Raw genomic sequence first — 19,766 nt, 5'->3', positions numbered from 1 at the left:
TTATTTGTTCTAGTTCTGTGAAAATGTCATGGGTATTTTGATAGGTATTGCATTAGATCTGTAGATTGCTTTGGGTAGTATGGATATTTTAATAATGCTAATTCTCCTAACCCATGAACATGGGATATATTTCCATTTATTTCTATCCTCTTCAATTTCCTTCATCTATGTCTTATAGGTTTCAGAGTACGTGTCTTTCACCTCCTTCATTAAATTTATTCCTAGATATTTTATTCTTTTTGATTTATAAATGGGATTCATTTCTTTTGTTATTAGTGTACAGAAATGCAACAAATTTCTTTATATTAATCTTGTATCCTGCAACTTTACTGAATTCATTTATTCTAGTAGTTTTTTTTTGGTGGAGTCAAAGGTTTTCCTTATATAGTATCACGTCATCTGCAAACAGTGGTAGTTTTACTTCTTCCCTTTCAATTTGAATGTCTTTTATTTCTTTTTCTTGTCTGATTGCCATGGCTAGGACTTCCAATACTATATTAAGTAGAAGTGGGAAGAGTGGGCATCCTCATCTTGTTCCTGATCTTAAAGGAAATACTTCCAGCTTTTCACCACTGAGTATGATGCCAGCTGTGGGTTTGTCAGATGGCCTTTATTATATTGAGGTTTGTTCCTTCTATGCCAACTTTGTTGACAGTTTTTATCACGAATGGATATTGAATTTTGCCAAATGTTTTTTCTGCATATATTGAGATGATCATATGATTTTTATCCTTGGTATGTTAATGTGGTGTATCTGTGGTGTATCATGTTAATTGACTTGCAGATATTGAACCATCCTCACATCCCGGGAATAAATCCCACTTGATCATGATGTATGATCCTTTTTACATATTGTTGAATTTGGTTTGCTAATATTTTGTTGAGGATTCTTGCATTTATTTCATCAGCTATATGGGCCTGTACATTTTTTTGTAGTATCTTTATCTGATTTTGGTAACACGGTAGTGCTGGCCTCATAGAATGAGGTGGGAAGTGTTCTCTCCTCTTTTATTTATTTATTTGTTTGTTTGTTTATTCATTTATTTATGGCTGCATTGGTCTTCATTGCTGCACATAGGCTTTCTCTAGTTGCAATGAGCAGGGGTTACCCTTCATTGCAGTGCATGGGCTTTTCATTGCGGTGGCTTCTCTTGTTGCAGAGAACAGGCTCTAGGCACGTGGGCTTCAGTAGTTGTGGCACACAGGCTCAGTAGTTGTGGCTTGCAGGCTCTAGATGCAGGCTCAGTAGTTGTGGTGCACAGGCTTAGTTGCTCTGTGGCATGTGGGATCTTCCTGGACCAGGGCTAAAACCATGTCCCCTGCATTGGCAGGCAGATTCTTAACCACTGTGCCTCCAGGGAAGTCCACCTCTTTAATTTTTTGAAACATTTTGAGAAGCATACATATTAACTCTTCTTTAAATATTTGGTGGAATTCCCCTGTGAAGTCATCTAGTCCCAGACTTTTGTGTGTTGGGAGTCTTTTGATTACTGATTCAATTTCAATACTAATAATCAATCTATTCAGATTTTCTGTTTCTTCCTGATTCAGTCTTGGAAAACTGTATGTTTCTCGGAATTTATCCACTTATTCTAGGTTGTCCAATTTGTTAGCATATCACTGTTTGCATTATTCTCTTATGATTGTATTTCTGTGATATCAGTTGTAACTTCTATCAGTTGTAACTTCTCTTTCATTACTTATGTTTTAAATTTGAGCACTCTCTCTTTTTCTTAATGAGTCTGGCTAAAGTTTATCAATTTTGTTTATCTTTTCAAAAAAAACAGCTCTTAGTTTCATTTATCCTTTCTATGTTTTCTGGTCTCTATTTTATTTATTTCCACTCTGATCTTTATTGTTTTCTTCCTTCTACTGACTTTGGACTTTGTTTGTTCTTCTTTTCTAATTCCTTTAGAGGGAAAGTTAGGTTGTTTATTCGAGATTTTTCTTTTTTCTTGAGGTAGGCTTCTATTACTATAAACTGCCCTCTTAGAAATGTTTTTGTTGTGTCCCATAGATTTTGGACATTGTGTTTCTATTTTCATTCATCCCAAGGTATTTTTTGACTTCTTCTTTAATTTCTTTTTTGACCCAATGGCTTTTTTATAGTATGTTTTCAGTCTCCACTTGTGTTTTTACCAGTTTTCTTCTTGCTATTGATTTCTAGTTTCACACTGCTGTGGTCAGAAAATATGCTGGATTTAATTTCAATCTTCGTAAATTTACTGAGACTTCTTTTGTGGCCTAGCATGTAATCTATCCTGGAGAATGTTCCATGTGCACTTGAGAAGAATGTGTATTCTGCTGGTTTAGAATGTAATATTCTACAGATATCTATTAAGTCCATCTGGTCTAAAATGTCATTTAAAGCCAATGTTTCCTTATTGATTTTCTGTCTGGATGATCTATTCATTAATGTGATTGGGGTAATTAAAATCCCCTATTATTATTGTATTACTATCAATTTTTTCCTTTATGTCTGTTAATATTTGCTTTATATATTGGGTGCATAAATGTATTGGGTGCATATATGTTAACAAGTCTAATATCCTCTTCTTGGATTGACCCCTTTATCATTATTTAATGTCCTAAATTGTCTTTTGTTATAGATTTTGTTTTAAAGTCTATTTTATCTGATATGAGTACTGCTACCCCAGCTTTTCATTTCCATTTGCATGAAATATCTTTTTTAATCCCTTCACTATCAATGGGTGTGTCTTTAGCTCTGAAGTGAGTGTCTTGTAGGCAGCATATACATGGATCTTGGTTTTTTAATCTAATCAGCTACCCTATGTCTTTTGATTGGAGCATTTAGTCTATTTTACATTAGAAGTGATGATCAATAGGTATGTATCTATTGCCATTTTGTTACTTGTTTTCTGGTTGTTTTTGTATTTCTTTGTTCTTTTCTTCTTTTGACCTCTTCTCTTTGGGTTTGATAACTTTTTAAGTATTATGTTTGGGTTCCTTTCTCTTTGCTTTTTGTGTATCTACTGTAGGTTTTTGATTTGCAGTTACCATGAGGTTCATATCTATAAATATATCTACTTGTTTTAGAATGACAGTCATTTAAGTTCAAACACATTCTAAAAGCCCTACTTTTTTTTTACTAAGCCCCCCCCACCAACATTTTATGTTTTGGTGTCATAGTTTACATTTTTATGAATATCCCTTAACTGTTTATTGTAGTTATAGTTGATTAATGGTTGATTTTACAATTTTGTCTTTTAACCTTCATAGTAGCTTACTTAAGTGGTGGATCAACTGCCTTTACAATATATTTACATATATCAGTGAGATATTTTTCCTTCAAATAAATATTTTCTTATTTCTTAGCACTAGGGGTGTGGGTCCCGATTAGATCATTTCTCCTTCCTTCCTACCAGACTCCACTTTCCTTAATAACCTTGGTTGTAGAAGAGCCATTCTGCTAGTCTTCAGGCTGTTCTCAGAGAGAGCTGTTCTATATGTCATCGTAGTCTTGATGTGTTTGTGGGGGAAGGTGAGCTCAGGGTCTACCTACTCCACCATCTTGATCCCATCCAGTCAAATACTGGAAAATTTAAACTTCTTCCTCTTTCCTAACACTGAATTAAAGGCCAAGTCCACATGAATTCACCCTTATCCTCCACATCCACCACTTTTCTTCCCCACTGCCCCAAGCTCAAGGTGCCCTTTGGAATCTAGGGTTTTGTAACAGAGAAACATTTTACAGCATTTCTGTTGTTATTGTTTTTAAGACAAGAAACCCCTGTTGAACGTGATATGGGGAGAGTGGAAAGAGCATATTCTTTGGGATCAAAAAGATAATTTGGAATCTTGGCTTGATTAATTAACTGAGTAACCTTGAATAACTTACTTATTTCTCTGATCCTCAGTTTCTTTCTCTGTAAAAATACACTTAACAACTAAATAACAGGTTTGTTGTAAGGATACTGGAACCTGAAGGAAGTATCACAGGTAATCACTATATGGTAGCCATTACGGTATTATTACTGTGTTTAATCCATACATACCTCATATGCTGTAGGTACTTCAGTATTAAATTTGGAGTAGACTGAAAATATAACTCATATTATATAGTCTTGTGTCTTAGAAATTTTTCAGGTTCTCCTGAATCTCTTTAGGTATAAACTAATTTTTCAGATCTTCAATCCATGCTTATTTGAATTTTAATGAAAGCAACAGTCTTTTTATTACTATTACTTTATATAAGTTAGGCCCAGTTGACATGCAGCAAGCATTTTTTTTTTTAACATCTTCATTGGGATTGTTTTACAATGGTGTCTTAGTTTCTGCTTTATAACAAAGTGAATCAGCTATATATCTACATATATACCCATATATCCTCCCTCTTGCATCTCCCTCCCACCCTCCCTATCCCACTGTTCTGGGTGGTCACAAAGTACTGAGCTGATCTCCCTGTGCTATGGGGCTGCTTCCCACTAGTTATCTATTTTACATTTGGTAGTGTATATAAGTCCATGCCACTCCCCCACTTGGTCCCAGCTTACCCTTCCCCCTCCCCATGTCCATTCTCTATGTCTGCATCTTTATTCCTGTCCTGCCCCTAGGTTCTTCAGAACATATATTTTTTTAGATTCCATATATATGCGGTAGCATATGGTGTTTGTTTTTCCCTTTTTGACTTTCTTCACTCTGTATGACAGACTCTAGGTCCATCCACACCACTACAAATAACTCAATTTGTTTCTTTTCATGGCTGAGTAATATTCCATTGTATATATGTGCCACATCTTCTTTATCCATTCATCTGTCGATGGACACTTAGGTGGCTTCCATGTCCTGGCTATTGTAAGTAGAGCTGCAATGAACACTGTGATACATGACTCTTTTTGAATTATCGTTTTCTCAGGGTATACGCCCAGTAGTGGGATTGCTGGGTCATACGGTAGTTCTATTTTAAGTTTTTTAAGGAACATTCATACTGTTCTCCATAGTGGCTGTATCGATCGATTTACATTCCCACCAACAGTGCAAGAGGGTTCTGTTTTCTCCACACCGTCTCCAGCATTTATTGTTTGTAGGTTTTTTGATGATAGCCATTCTGACTGGTGTGAGGTGATACCTCATTGTAGTTTTGATTTGCATTTCTCTAATGATTAGTGATGTTGAGCATCCTTTCATGACTTTGTTGGCAATCTGTATATCTTCTTTTTTTTTTTGGATGTCCTAAACTGTTTATTAGGTAAGAATTTTACAAACATTACTTATATTAGCGGTAGCGGTGGAGCTGGAGAGTATTGCGCCTTCTCCAGGCTGCGCGGCGAGAACCACCGATCATGTGGTGGAACTTGTGGCCCTTGCCGAGGCCACGGCTCTTCCTGCCTGCAGGCGTCAGTCTCCGCATCTCCCTGTGCTTGTGGACTGGTTTGGTGATCCACTGGGTGTCAGGGTTTCTTCTGATAGCTCGGCAACAGACTGAAGGCTCCAGGCAAACTTGAGCTGGTTGACACCATGGTGGACGGGCTTGCCGTAGGTGGCGCCCTTCGGGACCGGGCGTTTGCAGCCACCGCAGTGCATGCAAACACGATATATCACATAACCTTGCTTGGCCTTGTAGCCCAGCCTGTGCGCCTTGTCGGGCCAGGTGGGGCACGGGGCCCGGTGCAGCACCGAGAGCTCGCAGTACTGCCAGCAGCACACCCTGAGCAGAAAGCGCATCATGTCCGACTGCTTCTTCCTCCACAGCTCCTGGAAGTACTTGTAAGCGCCCATCTCGGCTCACAGGAGACAGGAGGAGCTCCGAGGTCGCAGGGTCCCCGAGCCTGAATGGTGGAGATGAAAAGAGATCTGTGGCGGATAGAATACTGTATATCTTCTTTGGGGAAATGTCTATTTAGGTCTTCTGCCCATTTTGGGATTGGGTTGTTTGGGTTTTTTTTTTGATATTTACCTGCATGAGCTGCTTGTAAATTCTGGAGATTAATCCTTTGTCAGTTGCTTCGTTTGCAAATATTTTCTCCCATTCTGAAGGTTGTCTTTTCGCCTTGTTTATAGTTTCCTTTGCTGTACAAAAGCTTTTAAGTTACATTAGATCCCATTTGTTTATTTTTGTTTTTATTTCCATTTCTCTAGGAGGTGGGTCAAAAAGGATCTTGCTGTGATTTATGTCACAGAGTGTTCTGCCTTACATTTATAGTGTCTGGCCTTACATTTAGGTCTTTAATCCATTTTGAGTTCATTTTTGCCACCACCAGGGAAGACCTAATTTCTTTCTTTTACATATAGCTGTCCAGTTTTCCCAGCACCACTTTTTGAAGAGGCTGTCTTTTCTCCACTGTATATTCTTGCCTCCTTTATTAAAAATAAGGTGACTAGGGCTTCCCTGGTGGTGCAGTTGTTGAGAGTCTGCCTGCCGATGCAGGGAACATGGGTTCGTGCCCCCATCTGGGAAGACCCCACATGCCGCGAGTGGCTAGGCCCATGAGCCATGGCCGCTGAGCCTGCGTGTCCGGAGCCTGTGCTCTGCAACAGGAGAGACCACAACAGTGAGAGGCCCGCATACTGCAAAAAAATAAATAAATAAAAAATAAGGTGACCATATGTGTGTGGGTTTATCTATGGGCTTTCTATCCTGTTCCATTGATCTATAATTCTGTTTTTGTGCCAGTACCATACTGTCTTGATTACTATAGCTTTGTAGTATAATCTGTAGTCAGGGAGCCTGATTCCTCCAGCTCCGTTTTTCTTTCTCAAGATTGCTTTGACTTCAGGGTCTTTTGTGTTTCCATATAAATTGTGAAATTTTTTGTTCTAGTTCTGTGAAAAATGCCATTGGTAGTTTGATAGGGATTGCATTGAATCTGTAGATTGCTTTGGGTAGTAGAGTCATTTTCACAATGTTGATTCTTCCAATCCAAGAACATGGTATATGTCTCCATCTGTTTGTATCATCTTTAATTTCTTTCATCAGTGTCTTACAGTTTTCTGCATACAGGTCTTTTTTTTCCTTAGGTAGGTTTATTCCTAGGTATTTTATTATTTTTGTTGCAATGGTAAATGCGAGTGTTCCCTTAATTTCTCTTTCAGGTTTTTCATCATTAGTGTATAGGAATGCAAGAGATTTCTGTGCATTAATTTTGTATCCTGCAACTTTACCAAATTCATTGATTAGTTCTAGTAGTTTCCTGGTAGCATCTTTAGGATTCTCTGTGTATAGTATCATGTCATCTGCAAACATTGACAGCTTTACTTCTTCTTTTCCAATTTGGATTCCTTTTATTTCTTTTTCTTCTCTGATTGCTGTGGCTAAAACTTTCAAAACTGTGTTGAATAACAGTGGTGAGAGTGGGCAACATTGTCTTGTTCCTGATCTTAGTGGAAATGGTTGCAGTTTTTCACCGTTGAGAACAATGTTGGCAGCGAGCATGTTTAATTAAGCCAGAAAGTAGGTCCACCTTCATCCCTCTTAATCAAGCAAAACTGTTCTTACTTCAAAAATTTAAAACTACCCAAACAGGTTTCTCAGCAATGTGTTCACCGTGGTATGAACCCAGCATTAGAGTTCTTATTGCACAATGCACTTACTTGTCCCACGTAATAAAAGTTGCTCTCTGTGTTGAGATGCCAAGACCGACAATTTGATTCATCTCTAGTCCTGCAGCTAAAAATAAAGATAGAAAAGATACATTTAAAAGCCCAGGAAGTTTTTCTTTATAATATTATCATATGGAAAAGAAATCATTTAATATAATCTTTAAGAAAAACAACTGGGCTTAGCATTTTAATAACACAATTGGAGCTAATAAATAAAGCATTACCAGGATGATTTTCTAGTATTTTTTTACTTAAAGGGAAAAAAGGTTATAATCTAATAATAATAAAATGGCATTTTTACTTTAAAGATTAGAAAAAAACAAACACTACTTAAAGTAAGTCAGATTGTATTTTCTTCTTGATAATACTGATACTAAAAAATTGGATCTTAATTTAAGCAAAGATCAGCCACAATGGAAGCTGGTTGATGGCAACAAGAGAAAGTCCTCAGGGAAAGTAGTATAAATATTGAAGCACAGATCTTATTTTCCACACAAACAGATGCTAGAATGCAAATAAAAACTTGGATTTTTGGAAGGCTTAAAATATAGCAGCTCAAGTGTTTTCGTGATATTCTTTTTAAAAAGCAATTTACCCCACTGAACAACATAGGGACAACTTCAGTTTGAGCACTGAGGAAGACACATCCCCCCCTTTTTCAGTACTCCTTCCAAAAATATTTAACCTAACCTGATCATAAGTAAATAATCTGACAACCTCCAAATGCAGGACAGTCTATTTAACTCTTCCGTACTTTTAAAAACTCTTAGTGTCATGAAGAACATGGTCTAGATTAAAGGAGACTAAACAGACTGACTGCTAAAGGCAATGCCTTATCTCTGGTTGGATTTTGGATTGAAAAAAAAAGTTATTCAAGACTGAGATTAAAAACAAAAAAAGACTGTGATAAGAGGGGAATATTGAGGACCAAGTATTAGAAAATATCACTGGGTTAATGTTAAATTTCCTGTGTGATAACTGCATTGTGTTTCCATTTGAGAATACTCCTTATCTTTGGAGGTGATGATGAAGTATTTAGGGATGACAGGTTATTACATCACAACCAACTCTCACATTGGTCAGCCAAAAAGAAAAATAGTTTGTAGAGGATGGTAATGTAAACACTGTAAAACACATTTGAATCTAGGAGAAAGTACACAGCTGTTCAATGTAGTATTCTCTGAACTCTTTTTTATAGGTTTTGAAATACTTCAAGCCAGAAAGGTGAGAAGGAGAAGCAATTCAGTCATAAAAATGAAGTAAAAGACCTTTTCGAATTGACAAGTACTCTTTCGCCATATTCTTAAAGAAGGTAGCACTGCAAATGTTCTTAAAGAGCTAAGATCTCTTACCCTGGCTGTGGCCAGGAGAGTACTTTGCATTAAGAGGCTGCTCAGGAAAAAACAAAACAAAAATTTATTTTACAATAAAGGTAACTCAGTTGTAAACTCCTAAGAGCAGGAACTGTGTGTTGTAACTTTGTTTATAACCCTCTGGTATTTTAAACACAACAGGAAATCAAATCGGCACTAGCTACAACAGGGAACCAAGAGGGAAGGTGAGACTTTAATACTGCAGCTCAAAAAGAGTTAAAGCAGAGGACAGAGCTGCTGTTACCTTTCCTTGACAAAGTGGTTCAGTGTAAACCACAAATGTTCCCCTCCCCAAACTACTGGGAAACTGTGACCCCAATAAAATATTGTATGTGTAACTTAGGAAACCCACAAAATTCTACAGACGCCTGAGGAAAACTCTTTATTACACACAAAACATATTTACTGCCTATCTTTACTTCTATAAATCCAAATACCTTTGACAGATTCTTTTATTACAGCAACAAACTGAAGCCAGAGAATATCAGGATCAATTTCAACCCAGCCAGCTTGAGGATAAAGACTTTTTACCTATTTAGGAAAAGAGAAGATTTAGTATAAACAACATTAGATCAAGTCAATAGCATCTGGGTCTTAAGGTTACTGGTTAAAATAATTTAAAACAAGATTTTATTAATTACCTAATTCATTTTTATTGTTAACATGGAAAAAATACATATACAGGGACTTCCCTGGTAACTCAGTGGTTAAGAATCCGCCTGCCAATGCAGGGGACATGGGTTCGAGCCCTGGTCCAGGAAGATCCCATATGCTGCAGAGCAACTAAGCCCTTGTGCCACAACTACTGAGCCTGAGCTTTAGAACCCGCGAGTCACAACTACTGAGCCTGTGAGCCGCAACTACTGAGACTGCGTGCCACAACTACTGAAGCCCACGCACCTAGAGCCCATGCTCCGCAACAAGAGAAGCCACCACAATGAGAAGCCCGTGCACTGCAGCAAAGAGTAGCCCCTGCTCGCCACAACTAGAGAAAGCCCACGCGCAGCAACAAAGACCCAATGCAGCCAAAAATAAATAAATTAATTAATTTTTAAAAATACATATATGAAATAAAAAAGGATACACCAAAATAACAGTTTTCTTCAGTTCATAAGTTTACAGAAGATTTTAGCTTTATTTTATTTTCTAAGTTTACCTTTATTTTTCAGGTTTTCTACAATGAAGATGTGTTGTTTTTGTAATTTAAAAAAAAGTCAAACTTAAAAAAAAAACTTAAATTAGCAAATAAAGTACTGAGTTCTGGTTCAAGCTATGATGGAGTAAGCACACTCCACCCCCTCTTTCCCACTGAATACAGATGTAAAACCTGGACAGAATGCATGGAGCAGCTATCTGTGCACTGCAAAAAACATGTGGTGGCAGGCAGACTGGGGAAGAAGATAAGAATTAGAATACCACTGAACTGGTGGTGAGTTTCCCACTTTTCTTCTGGTACCCCCTGGCCTGGACTCAAGGCAGCCTGAAAACCAGAAGTGGGTATCAGGGTGCAGTGAAAACGCCTGCAGAGTTTTTGCTAACACTCAGAGGGAATGCGAGAAATCCCTCACTTTTGTTTTTTATCCCCCCACACCCGCCTCCATCCTTTTATATCCTGGCTATCCCATCGTGGTGGCTGCAGCAGTAACCACAAGCACCCAAAATACTGAGGGAGGTGAAACTTCCTCTCTAATCAGAGGAGCTGGGGGCCCAAGAGGGTAAGGTGAACCCCCGATGGCTTTTTTCTCTCTGTGTGCTCCTGATGCCTAGCCTCAGATGTGGACATAGGAAGTGTCCAGCAGAATGGGATAATGAAAGCTCCAGCTTCTGGCAAGAGGACCCAAAAGGGGGAGGCTCAGGGAACCAAAAATCCCAGGAAGATCTGAGAGGGAAGAGCTTGGGAAAGCTACTCCAGAAAGTTGTGGATGAATTCCTAGGCTCACCTGGAAGCTGCACGCATATGAATATAATAGCAGACAGCATAGCAACGATGTTAAAAGCAGAACTGAAAAAATAGACCACTGCCCAGGTCCCAGACTGACCTCTAGGTGGCACATACTACACAGGGCAGATCCAAATAGTACCTCCAAGATCTTAAAAACAGAATTAACATTGAAACCAAAGTCCAAGGAAGGCTGGTCAGCATTTGTAGCCTGAACACAGCTGCATTAACTGCCTACTAAAAGAAAAATATCAACATTTGTCATAGACTTTATACAAGACCCAGAGTCTTATAACATGATAATCAAAATGCCCAGGATATAATCCAAAATTACAAGGTATATTAAGAATCAGAAAAATCTCAGCTCACATGGGAAAAGATAATAGATACCAATACCAACATAACACAGATATCTGATAAAGACTTTAAAGCAGCTATTATAAAAATGCTCCAAGAAGTAAGGGTGAATTCTTTTGAAACAAATAGAAAGTCTAAGCAAAGAAATAAAAGACATGAAGAAAAACAAAATTTTGGTAATTCCCTGACAGTTCAGTGGTTAGGACTTGGCGCTTTCACTGTCAAGGCCCAGGTTCAATCCCTGGTCGGGGAACTAAGATCCCACAAGCTGAGCGGCATGGCCAAAAAAAACAAAAGAAAAAAGAAATTCTAACAATTTCAGGATTAAAAAATACAATTATTAGGGGAGTGGGGGAAATGGATACAAACTTTCAGTTATAAGATGAATAAGGTCTAGAGACCTAATGTACACCATGGTGACTAGAGTTAATAATAATGTATTATACACTTGAAATTTGCTAAGAGAGTAGTTCTCAAGTGTTCTCAACACCCACACACACAAACACACGAATGGTCACCATGTGAGATGATGAGTATCTCATCTGTATACTCATGATGAGTAATTAACATTAATTGTGTTATTTAATTAACAATGTATACGTATACCAAAACATCAATTTATATACCTTAAATATATACAACTTTTGGGCTTCCCTGGTGGCGCAGTGGTTGAGAGTCCACCTGCCAATGCAGGGGACACGGGTTCGTGCCCCGGTCCGGGAAGATCCCACATGCCGCAGAGCGGCTGGGCCCGTGAGCCATGGCCGCTGAGCCTGCGCATCCGGAGCCTGTGCTCCGCAACGGGAGAGGCCACAACAGTGAGAGGCCCGCGTACTCCGTGGCCATAATCGCGTCAAGCCTACAAACCAGGGTCCCTGGCACTTCAGGGTCCCTTTCCCCGACTCCACCAACCCGGACAGCTCATCATCCCTAAACATGTCACAATAGTTTAGAAGACCAAACCGAAATTAGATCAAGAATATAATCAAAGCTAAGAAGAAAACGTGTTTTGTTGATTAAAAACAAAAGACAACAAGACAACAACCAGTGTTTTTCAAGAATGTCCAGAGGGTACACAGTATTGGAGAGTCCACTGTTTTCTTTGGAGTGGCCTTTCTGTCCTGTTCTTCCAACCAAGATGTTATCATCTTTTACGGTTTCTCACAATGGCATGATGTTTCAATGGGGAACATGAGGAACCTTCTTCATTTTGAAAAACTAAAAATATCAAATATTCACATGTGGGGTTTCTAACTGTGAATACTACTCTAGTATATAATGCCAATATTTAAGAATCCATAGAAAGATTTTTTAAAAAATACAACTTATAGAAAAAGGCTAAAAATGAGATAAGAGATCAAATTAAAGTCTTCTGAGAGACCTAGTACTAGCCTTCTAATGTAAAGGCTCCTGTTTGGGATTTCAATTTTAATTAAAAGACCAACAAAGCCTACTTTGTTCTTATCTCTAAAGGGTGATCTGTTCAGTTCTTCTTTCTCTCCTTTTTAAGCTATTTATTTAGCAATATCAATCAAATCCTATACTAAGACGTTTGGGTTTCTATTATACATTCTTTCCAACATAATTTAGCAGAGGTGTGATTTTCACTTGAGTAAATAAACACAAGTTCCGTGTCTAATCCATAGAGTCCCATGAAGCAAACTGATTTCCTAATACTTTGATTAAATGCAATTCAGTTATTTATTCTGTACTCATGAAGTAATAAGCCTGGTGCTAAGAAGCAATGTAGACCAACAAGACCATTCTTCCCAAAGAACTCAAGCCATCTGAAGTAAAGGACCAGTTGTTGTTTGGTTTTTTCTCTGATTTGTAATTCATTGTGAACCAACAATTTTTAAGACACAATTAAAACAACTTTCTAGGAAAAAAGGACATACAAAGTAAAATCCCAAATTTTTATTTTTGAGGTCAACAGACATAAAATGACTGCCAAGTTGCTACACAAGTTTCTAAATCTTAGTTTTTCTCTTCAACCCCAGCAGCTGGGAGCCACACTTTCAGAAGCACTGCTGTAAACGCCTATCACAGGTTGGGAGGCACTGCTTTCAACTCCTAATTTAAGATATAGCACTTCATCCTTTGAGGGCAAGGAATTTTTGTATTTTTATTTACTCACATACCTTTCCAGACACCTTCGCCACAGTTTTGAGTCTGACCAAACCATTCTAGTCTAATGCTGCTCACAGCAATCTCGATTCATCTTTGAGATTCTTACCTCATTTCTAAAAAAATGATTCCCCCCAAATTATATAGCAACTGTGAAACTTGATCTTCTAACAATTCCTGCATCCCTTCGGTTTCAAACACTTCAACTTCTTTGAAAAAAAATCACTGCTTAAAACAAAAGTACTTTGTGTCTAGAATTGTAAGGGAGACTGTGTGTAAAGTATCATCGTGTTCTGATAAAGACTCATAAAAAGATAAGGAGGACATAGTCGCTGAAGGACAGAATCCGCCTTTCAGCTGTCCTTTCAGGTGGGTTTAGGGGTGGGGTGTGTGGGTGGTGGGCAGTGTTCCTGCAGAGGTGAACAGAAGAGGGACCAGGGAGCTGCTCTAGTCCCAGCTCCCTGTCCTGGTCCTGAAACCAGAATGAGGAAGTCCTGAAATCAAACGCTCAAAGCAGTCTTTTGGCTGGACCTGCTCCTGGGCAACCCCTGCAGCTGAAAAACACTTCTAAGGGGGTGGGGAAAAGGGTGGGAATCAAGCAAATGAGGGAGTCCAGTGCTGCTGGAAATGGGTTAGGTAACTAATAGCTCCTGTTCCCCCAACACCGCCAACATAAAAAGATGTTGGTATTGGAAAGAAGAGTAAATAAGAAACATCACATGGAATCAACATTATTTTTGGCATGCTGTCAACTGTGTAGAAATCAACACTTCATTAAAACGAGAACAGAAGAATACCAATCTGTTAGTTGCTTTACTAATAACAACTAATGACTTGATAGGTTTCTCAAACCAGAAAAAAAGATACTTTCATGAATTGTCAAAGATGGAAATGAGAAAAGTAATGACAACACAGCCTTCGAAACTTGTCCAATACTTCTCATATCTCTGGGAATCAGTTGCTCAGCACTTTGAGAATCAGTTAATGATGATAACTGAATTACGAACATAAACTTAAATTCCAACAAGATTTGAAAATCCTAAATGTAAATAAAGACAGGGTTGGATGCCTATCAAGGAAGTACAGGAGAAACCAAGCAAGTCACAAAGCACCCTCTGACTGTATACGCGCAGCCAGCCTGCCCTGCCCTGCCCCGGGAGTCACCGCAGTCCCACCCAGGTGAGGCCAGAGAGGCGAATCCTCAGGTGAGCGGAAGCGAGTGAGCGACCCCAGGTCACAAACCGAGCCCCTGCTATCTTCAGCCGGGACAGGAAGGGCGCGCAGGTTTCAGCCCTGCCCGGGGAGGGAATGCGGAGACTTGGCCGGTCCCAGCGCGCCGCTCAGGTCGGAGGGCCCGCGGTGCTGCAGGTGGCTGCGCCAAGCCGCATGAGGAGGTCCCGCCCTCTCGCCCCCCCGCGACCCGATCCCGGGTGCCCCGCGCGATCCAGACCCGCTGCCCCGACGCCAGCTCCTCGGTCACCTTCTGAGCACTGGAGCCGCGGATCCGCGCCGCGCGGTCATAGACGTGGCAGCGAATCACCGAGCTGCCCACGTCCAGCCCCAGCACGAAGCCTGCGCGCCGCTGGTCCGGCGCGCTCTGCTCGGGGCGCGTCTGCTCCGCGACTGTGGGCGGCCCTGGCATCCCGACCCCCACGCCTCTCCGCACCTGCCTCCAGCCGAGCGGGCGCGCTCTAAACGCCCGTACCTCAGAGGCTGAGCGCTCCCCGCCGGGCCACCGCCCCCGGCCCGCCCCCTCCGCGAGATCCGGGAACAGCCCCGCCCCCGCCTCGGGCCCCGCCCCGACGCCGTGACGTCACGGCGGCGCAGGAACCCTTTGCAGGAGAGAGCGCGGTCTCGGCGGCAGCGTGGGGTGCGTGGAGGCGAGCAGGAAGGTGGAGGGTCCCTGGAGTCCCGGGTCACCCGTGCCGCCCGGTTCTCCAAACACCGGCAGCTCTCAACGTTGCCCTGGCCCGTAATTTTCGTGATTTCCCTCCTAACTCCACGTACCCTGCGGCAGTGCCTGCATTTCTTTCAACCCAATTACGTATTATGAATCTCTATTAAGAAAAATTAAAAGAAAAGAAATTCAAAATTCCGCCGAAGGTATTCATTAATAAACTGAGGGTTTTACCCCCAAGACTTCTCAGAAAACCTGGTCAGGTTTGCACATATAATACACATCAAAAAATACTTGCTCAATGAAATAAACACTCAAATGAGTTGAACATTCCCCAGCCCTCTGGTGGGGAAGAAGGGACAAAGCCAGGGGTGGCTGTTTTTACCATCAAGCTCCACCCCAACGACTGCCTTTTCAGGAACATGGAAGTCCCTCAAGGGCCCTTTACCTTTCACTCCTGCCCGAAGAGCGTGGGCTCTTCCATGCAGGGGACAGAGAAGGAGGCCTGCGGAAATTTCGAGTTTCCTGCAGCTCTGGTCACCAGCCTCGAGCCCAGGGGGATTCCCATGGGGTGGTCCTTACAGGCGGGGAGTGCGGAGGCGTTAATGCCCGCTTCAGCCACCTTTCCACCATCACCACACCAGCACTCCAAAAATACCAGTGTCTGAAAATATTCAATGTCTTCTTTTTGTAAAATTATGAAAGTAATATGGATATGTGCTCTTTGTGAAAAAGTTTCACAGTGCAGAGTGGTATATCAATTAAAAAGTAAGGGGAAAAAAAAGTAAGGGATATTCATTTTGAGCCAAATCGTTCTTTTGAACAATTTGTCATGTTAACCCACTTGCTTTCAGCCCATTTGACCAATGGCCTTTGACCAATGGTTCTTTGGCCATATTACTTGAAACTTGGAACAAGCACCTGGAAGAGCATGGTTTTTGTTTTTGTGTTTAATCTTTGTCTTTGTACCCTGTAACTCTCTAATAGTACTCATTCGTTCCAAATGGCCCCAGGACTGCCTTCACCAGTGGTGACCATTTTGGTGAGTCATATATACTATGTTAATCCCCAGTATTGTAATTTTGAAATAAATGACTAATGAGTCACGTAGTCTGGCCAGAGTTCTCCAGAGAAAGAGAACCAATAGGATAGAGATTGAGATTTATTTTAAGGAATTGGCTCACATGCTCGTGAGGGCTGGCAAGTCCCAGAAATCTTTAGGGCAGGCTGGAAGTCTAGAAATTCAGATAAGAGTTGATGTTACAGTCTGAGTCTACATTCTGCTGGGCAGTAGGCTGGAAACGCAGGCAGGGTTCCTATGTTGCAATCTTAAGGAGAATTCTTCTTTGGGAAACCTCGATCTTTGCTCTTAAGGCCTTCAACTGATTGGATGCGGCCTACCAACATTGTGAAGCGTCATTTGCTTTACTCAAGGTCTATTGATTTAAATGTTAATCACATCTAAAAAATATCTCACAGCAGCATCTAGATTGGTGCTTGCCCAAACAACTGGGCACCTTTATAGTGTGCCCACTAGCTTAGTCAAGTTGACACATAAAATTAACCATCCCGGGTCCCCTTTCACAAGAGAGAAAGCTGTTTTGTATTCCTGATATGAGCATTTAGCATATTTCTCAAAGTGATAATTCTTGGGCTTCTTGGACACCTACAGTAACTTCTTTTGTGATTCTTTTTGTACATCCGCATCAAGTGATCTTGAGTATTAACAAAGAATCATAGACTGTGAAAACAGGGAGCTTAGCAACCCCTTAGTCTAGTGTTTCTTAATCTGTTTCTGATCTTGAACAACTTTGAGATCCTGATGACGCGATCTTCCCAAGAACATGCTTATATACACAATACTTGGCATGAGGTTTCAGGTGGGTGTGGGATAAACTAAACATGAAGAGCTCAGATTAAGAATCCAGAGTGAATTCCCTAACCTGGACAGACTGTTGCCTAGGAGAGGCCTGGGGGAACAAAGGGATACTGTGTTTCCTCCTCCTTCATTGTTCTCTGCTAGCGCCTCTCACCCTGCTCCGCCCTCAGGGAAAGGAGCAAGTGGCTGCGGGCACAGAGCTCAGAAACTCTGAAAGTCCCTTTGCTAGTGGGTCGGTTCATTGTTCTGGATTCAGAGGCCACTGCTGCTCTGAGCTCCATCACCTGATGGCCTTGGTCTGCCTCTGGCTTAGCTGCTGCTTCCCCTCAGATTCTGGGCTTGGCCCAGAGGTGGCCACTGAGGCTTTCTCCCAGGCTCATTCCCCACCACTGTCTCTCCTTACCCTTTCTCCTCTGGCAGCAGGCCCAGAATTACAACTTGCACCAGCCTCCCAGGCTCTTGAGAAACGTGGATGCGGTTACTCAGGGCTGGATCAGAAAGCGTGTGAGCCAGCATTCCCTGGGACTCCCTGAAGGGAAATGGATGGTGCTTCAAGGCTGAGTCCAGGGACCTCACTCGATGCCCTCCTCCCTCCAAGGAAACAAATCACTGTCCTTCCCTCCTAGGGTGACCAACTGTCCCTATTTGCCAGGGACTGAGGAATTTCTTGAAACACAGGACATTCAATGCTAAAACCAGAACAGTCCTCCTCACCGCTCAGAGACTCTTGGGGTCCACAGGTGACTTCCTTTGGGGTGCTGGCTGCTTCATGTTTAGGTGTCAGACACTGCTTTTAGACAGTGAGCTCCCTGAGGACAGAAACAGGGCCTTAGTCATTTTTCCTCCAAGAGGTACAAAGTAACTGCTGAATGACTAAATGAACAAACAAGTTAATGTTTGCAAGTCCTTATCAGACCTTACCTTCTGCCTGACGTGGCTACAGGACACAGAGGGCAGTGAACCCTTCCTAACGTCTGCTTTCATCTGGGCTTGTCGTCATCTGACCACCGATGCAGCCCTTCTGATGTGGAAGGAGGTCAGGCAGCCTGCCCTGAGCCTGGCGCCTGGAACATCAGGACTGAGCCCCAGATCCCCACGTGAGCATCAAACCACATCCTTTCTTTTCACCCTTATTTCATGAGCTCAGCTGAACTTGGGTTGGACTCCCTCTTCGGCTTCCTGCTCTGTAGCTCCACTCCTGACTGCGTCTGCAGCCCTAGCCTCAACACAGGGGTAGACTTACCGTAGTATGTCTTCATGTCCCCCACTTTGCATGGGCTCCTACCGAGGCCCTGAGCAGAGCCCTAGCAAACTGTTCAGCATCCTGTGCTTTATGGCATTTGCAAAAGTGGATTCTTTCTGTATTATTTTCCTAAAGTGGGCCCTCCAAATTGTGCAAGCTTCGATTCCCACAGGACCATAATCCTCCCACCAGGAGGGAAAGCGGGCAGGGGAGGGATAAATTGGGAGATTGGGATTGACATATACACACTACTATATATATATAATAGATAACCGATAAGGACCTACTGTATAGCACAGGGAACTCTACTCAGTACTCTATAATGATCTATATGGGAAAAGAATCTTAAAAAAAGGGTGGATATATGTATATGTATGAATGATTCACATTATTGTACACCTGAAACTAGCACAACATTGTAAATCAACTCTATTCCAATAAAAATTCAAAAAAACCTAAACACCATAGCCCTCCCCACCTTTCTATAGTCCTCAAAGCCAGGAGGACTTCCTCTCTGGATCCCAGTGTGGTGGTCTGGAATGCCGTTGGCATGCACTCTGAGTAACATAGTCCCCAATTCACCGTTCAGAACCGCCTGAATACTGTCATCAGCTGATGAAGTCTGTCCTCCCTACACAGCTCTGAGTAATCATGGTTATAAGCCCTGGCCTCCTCCATCCGGGCCAACTTAAGATCCAGACCCTGCCCATTTCTCACCATTGTGCTGCTAAGGTCCTTTCCAGAGCCACACCTGCCACACCTGCCCAGGTATTTGCTCATCTCCATGCCCTTCTGAGGCATCCAGTGTCAGAAACATGAGCTGGCTCGTTGCTCCGTGTCTTAACTTCTCCCCTCCTGAAGTGGATTAAGTGACAGGAAATCTTTTCCTCCACTCACCTGTCTGTATACATTGTGGGAGGGGAAGAAGCCTTATGTGGCCAGGTTTCTCATGTTTGTGAACACCCAGAGGCTGGAAAGTTCTGAAGAGAGGCCATGGCTTAAAAGGAGCATCCTAGGGCTTCCCTGGTGGCGCAGTGGTTGAGAGTCCGCCTGCCGATGCAGGGAACACGGGTTCGTGCCCCGGTCCGGGAAGATCCCACATGCCGTGGAGCAGCTGGGCCCATGAGCCATGGCTGCTGAGCCTGTGCGTCCGGAGCCTGTGCTCTGCAACGGGAGAGGCCACAACAGTGAGAGGCCCGCGTACTGCAAAAACAAAGCAAAACAAAACAAAACAAAACAAAAGCATTCGACCTCCCTCCTCATCCCAATCATCCTGTTTCACTTGTGGTCAGAAGCCTTTATTCAACTAGGGAGATTATAAAGTCTCAAATGAATGAGTTCTGTGAGTTAAGATTTAAACCACATTAGAGAATGGCTGAAAACACTTTTGA

General features: G+C 41.7%; 1 protein-coding gene and 1 pseudogene across 2 annotated transcripts in view; both read right to left on the bottom strand.

Annotated features, from left to right (window-relative positions):
• Positions 1 to 15,092, bottom strand: part of GK5 (glycerol kinase 5) — a 77,608-nt gene extending 62,516 nt beyond the window's left edge. For both annotated transcript variants that reach the window (XM_067737619.1, XM_067737620.1), the window contains exons 1-3: positions 14,837 to 15,092; positions 9,371 to 9,464; positions 7,552 to 7,627 (exon numbers count right to left, since the gene is read on the bottom strand). In XM_067737619.1, coding sequence (XP_067593720.1) covers positions 7,552 to 7,627; positions 9,371 to 9,464; positions 14,837 to 14,998 — 332 coding nt within the window. In that variant the 5' untranslated portion in view covers positions 14,999 to 15,092. The remainder of the gene's footprint in view (positions 1 to 7,551; positions 7,628 to 9,370; positions 9,465 to 14,836) is intronic.
• On the bottom strand, positions 5,173 to 7,531 carry LOC137224751 (large ribosomal subunit protein eL15-like; annotated as a pseudogene).
• Positions 15,093 to 19,766: the final 4,674 nt, after the last annotated feature.

Source organism: Pseudorca crassidens, chromosome 5 (assembly GCF_039906515.1).
Source record: "Pseudorca crassidens isolate mPseCra1 chromosome 5, mPseCra1.hap1, whole genome shotgun sequence".
Classification (NCBI taxonomy): domain Eukaryota; kingdom Metazoa; phylum Chordata; class Mammalia; order Artiodactyla; family Delphinidae; genus Pseudorca; species Pseudorca crassidens.
The sequence above is the reverse complement of the archived record's forward strand: the minus strand, read 5'-3'. Positions and strand labels throughout refer to the sequence as shown.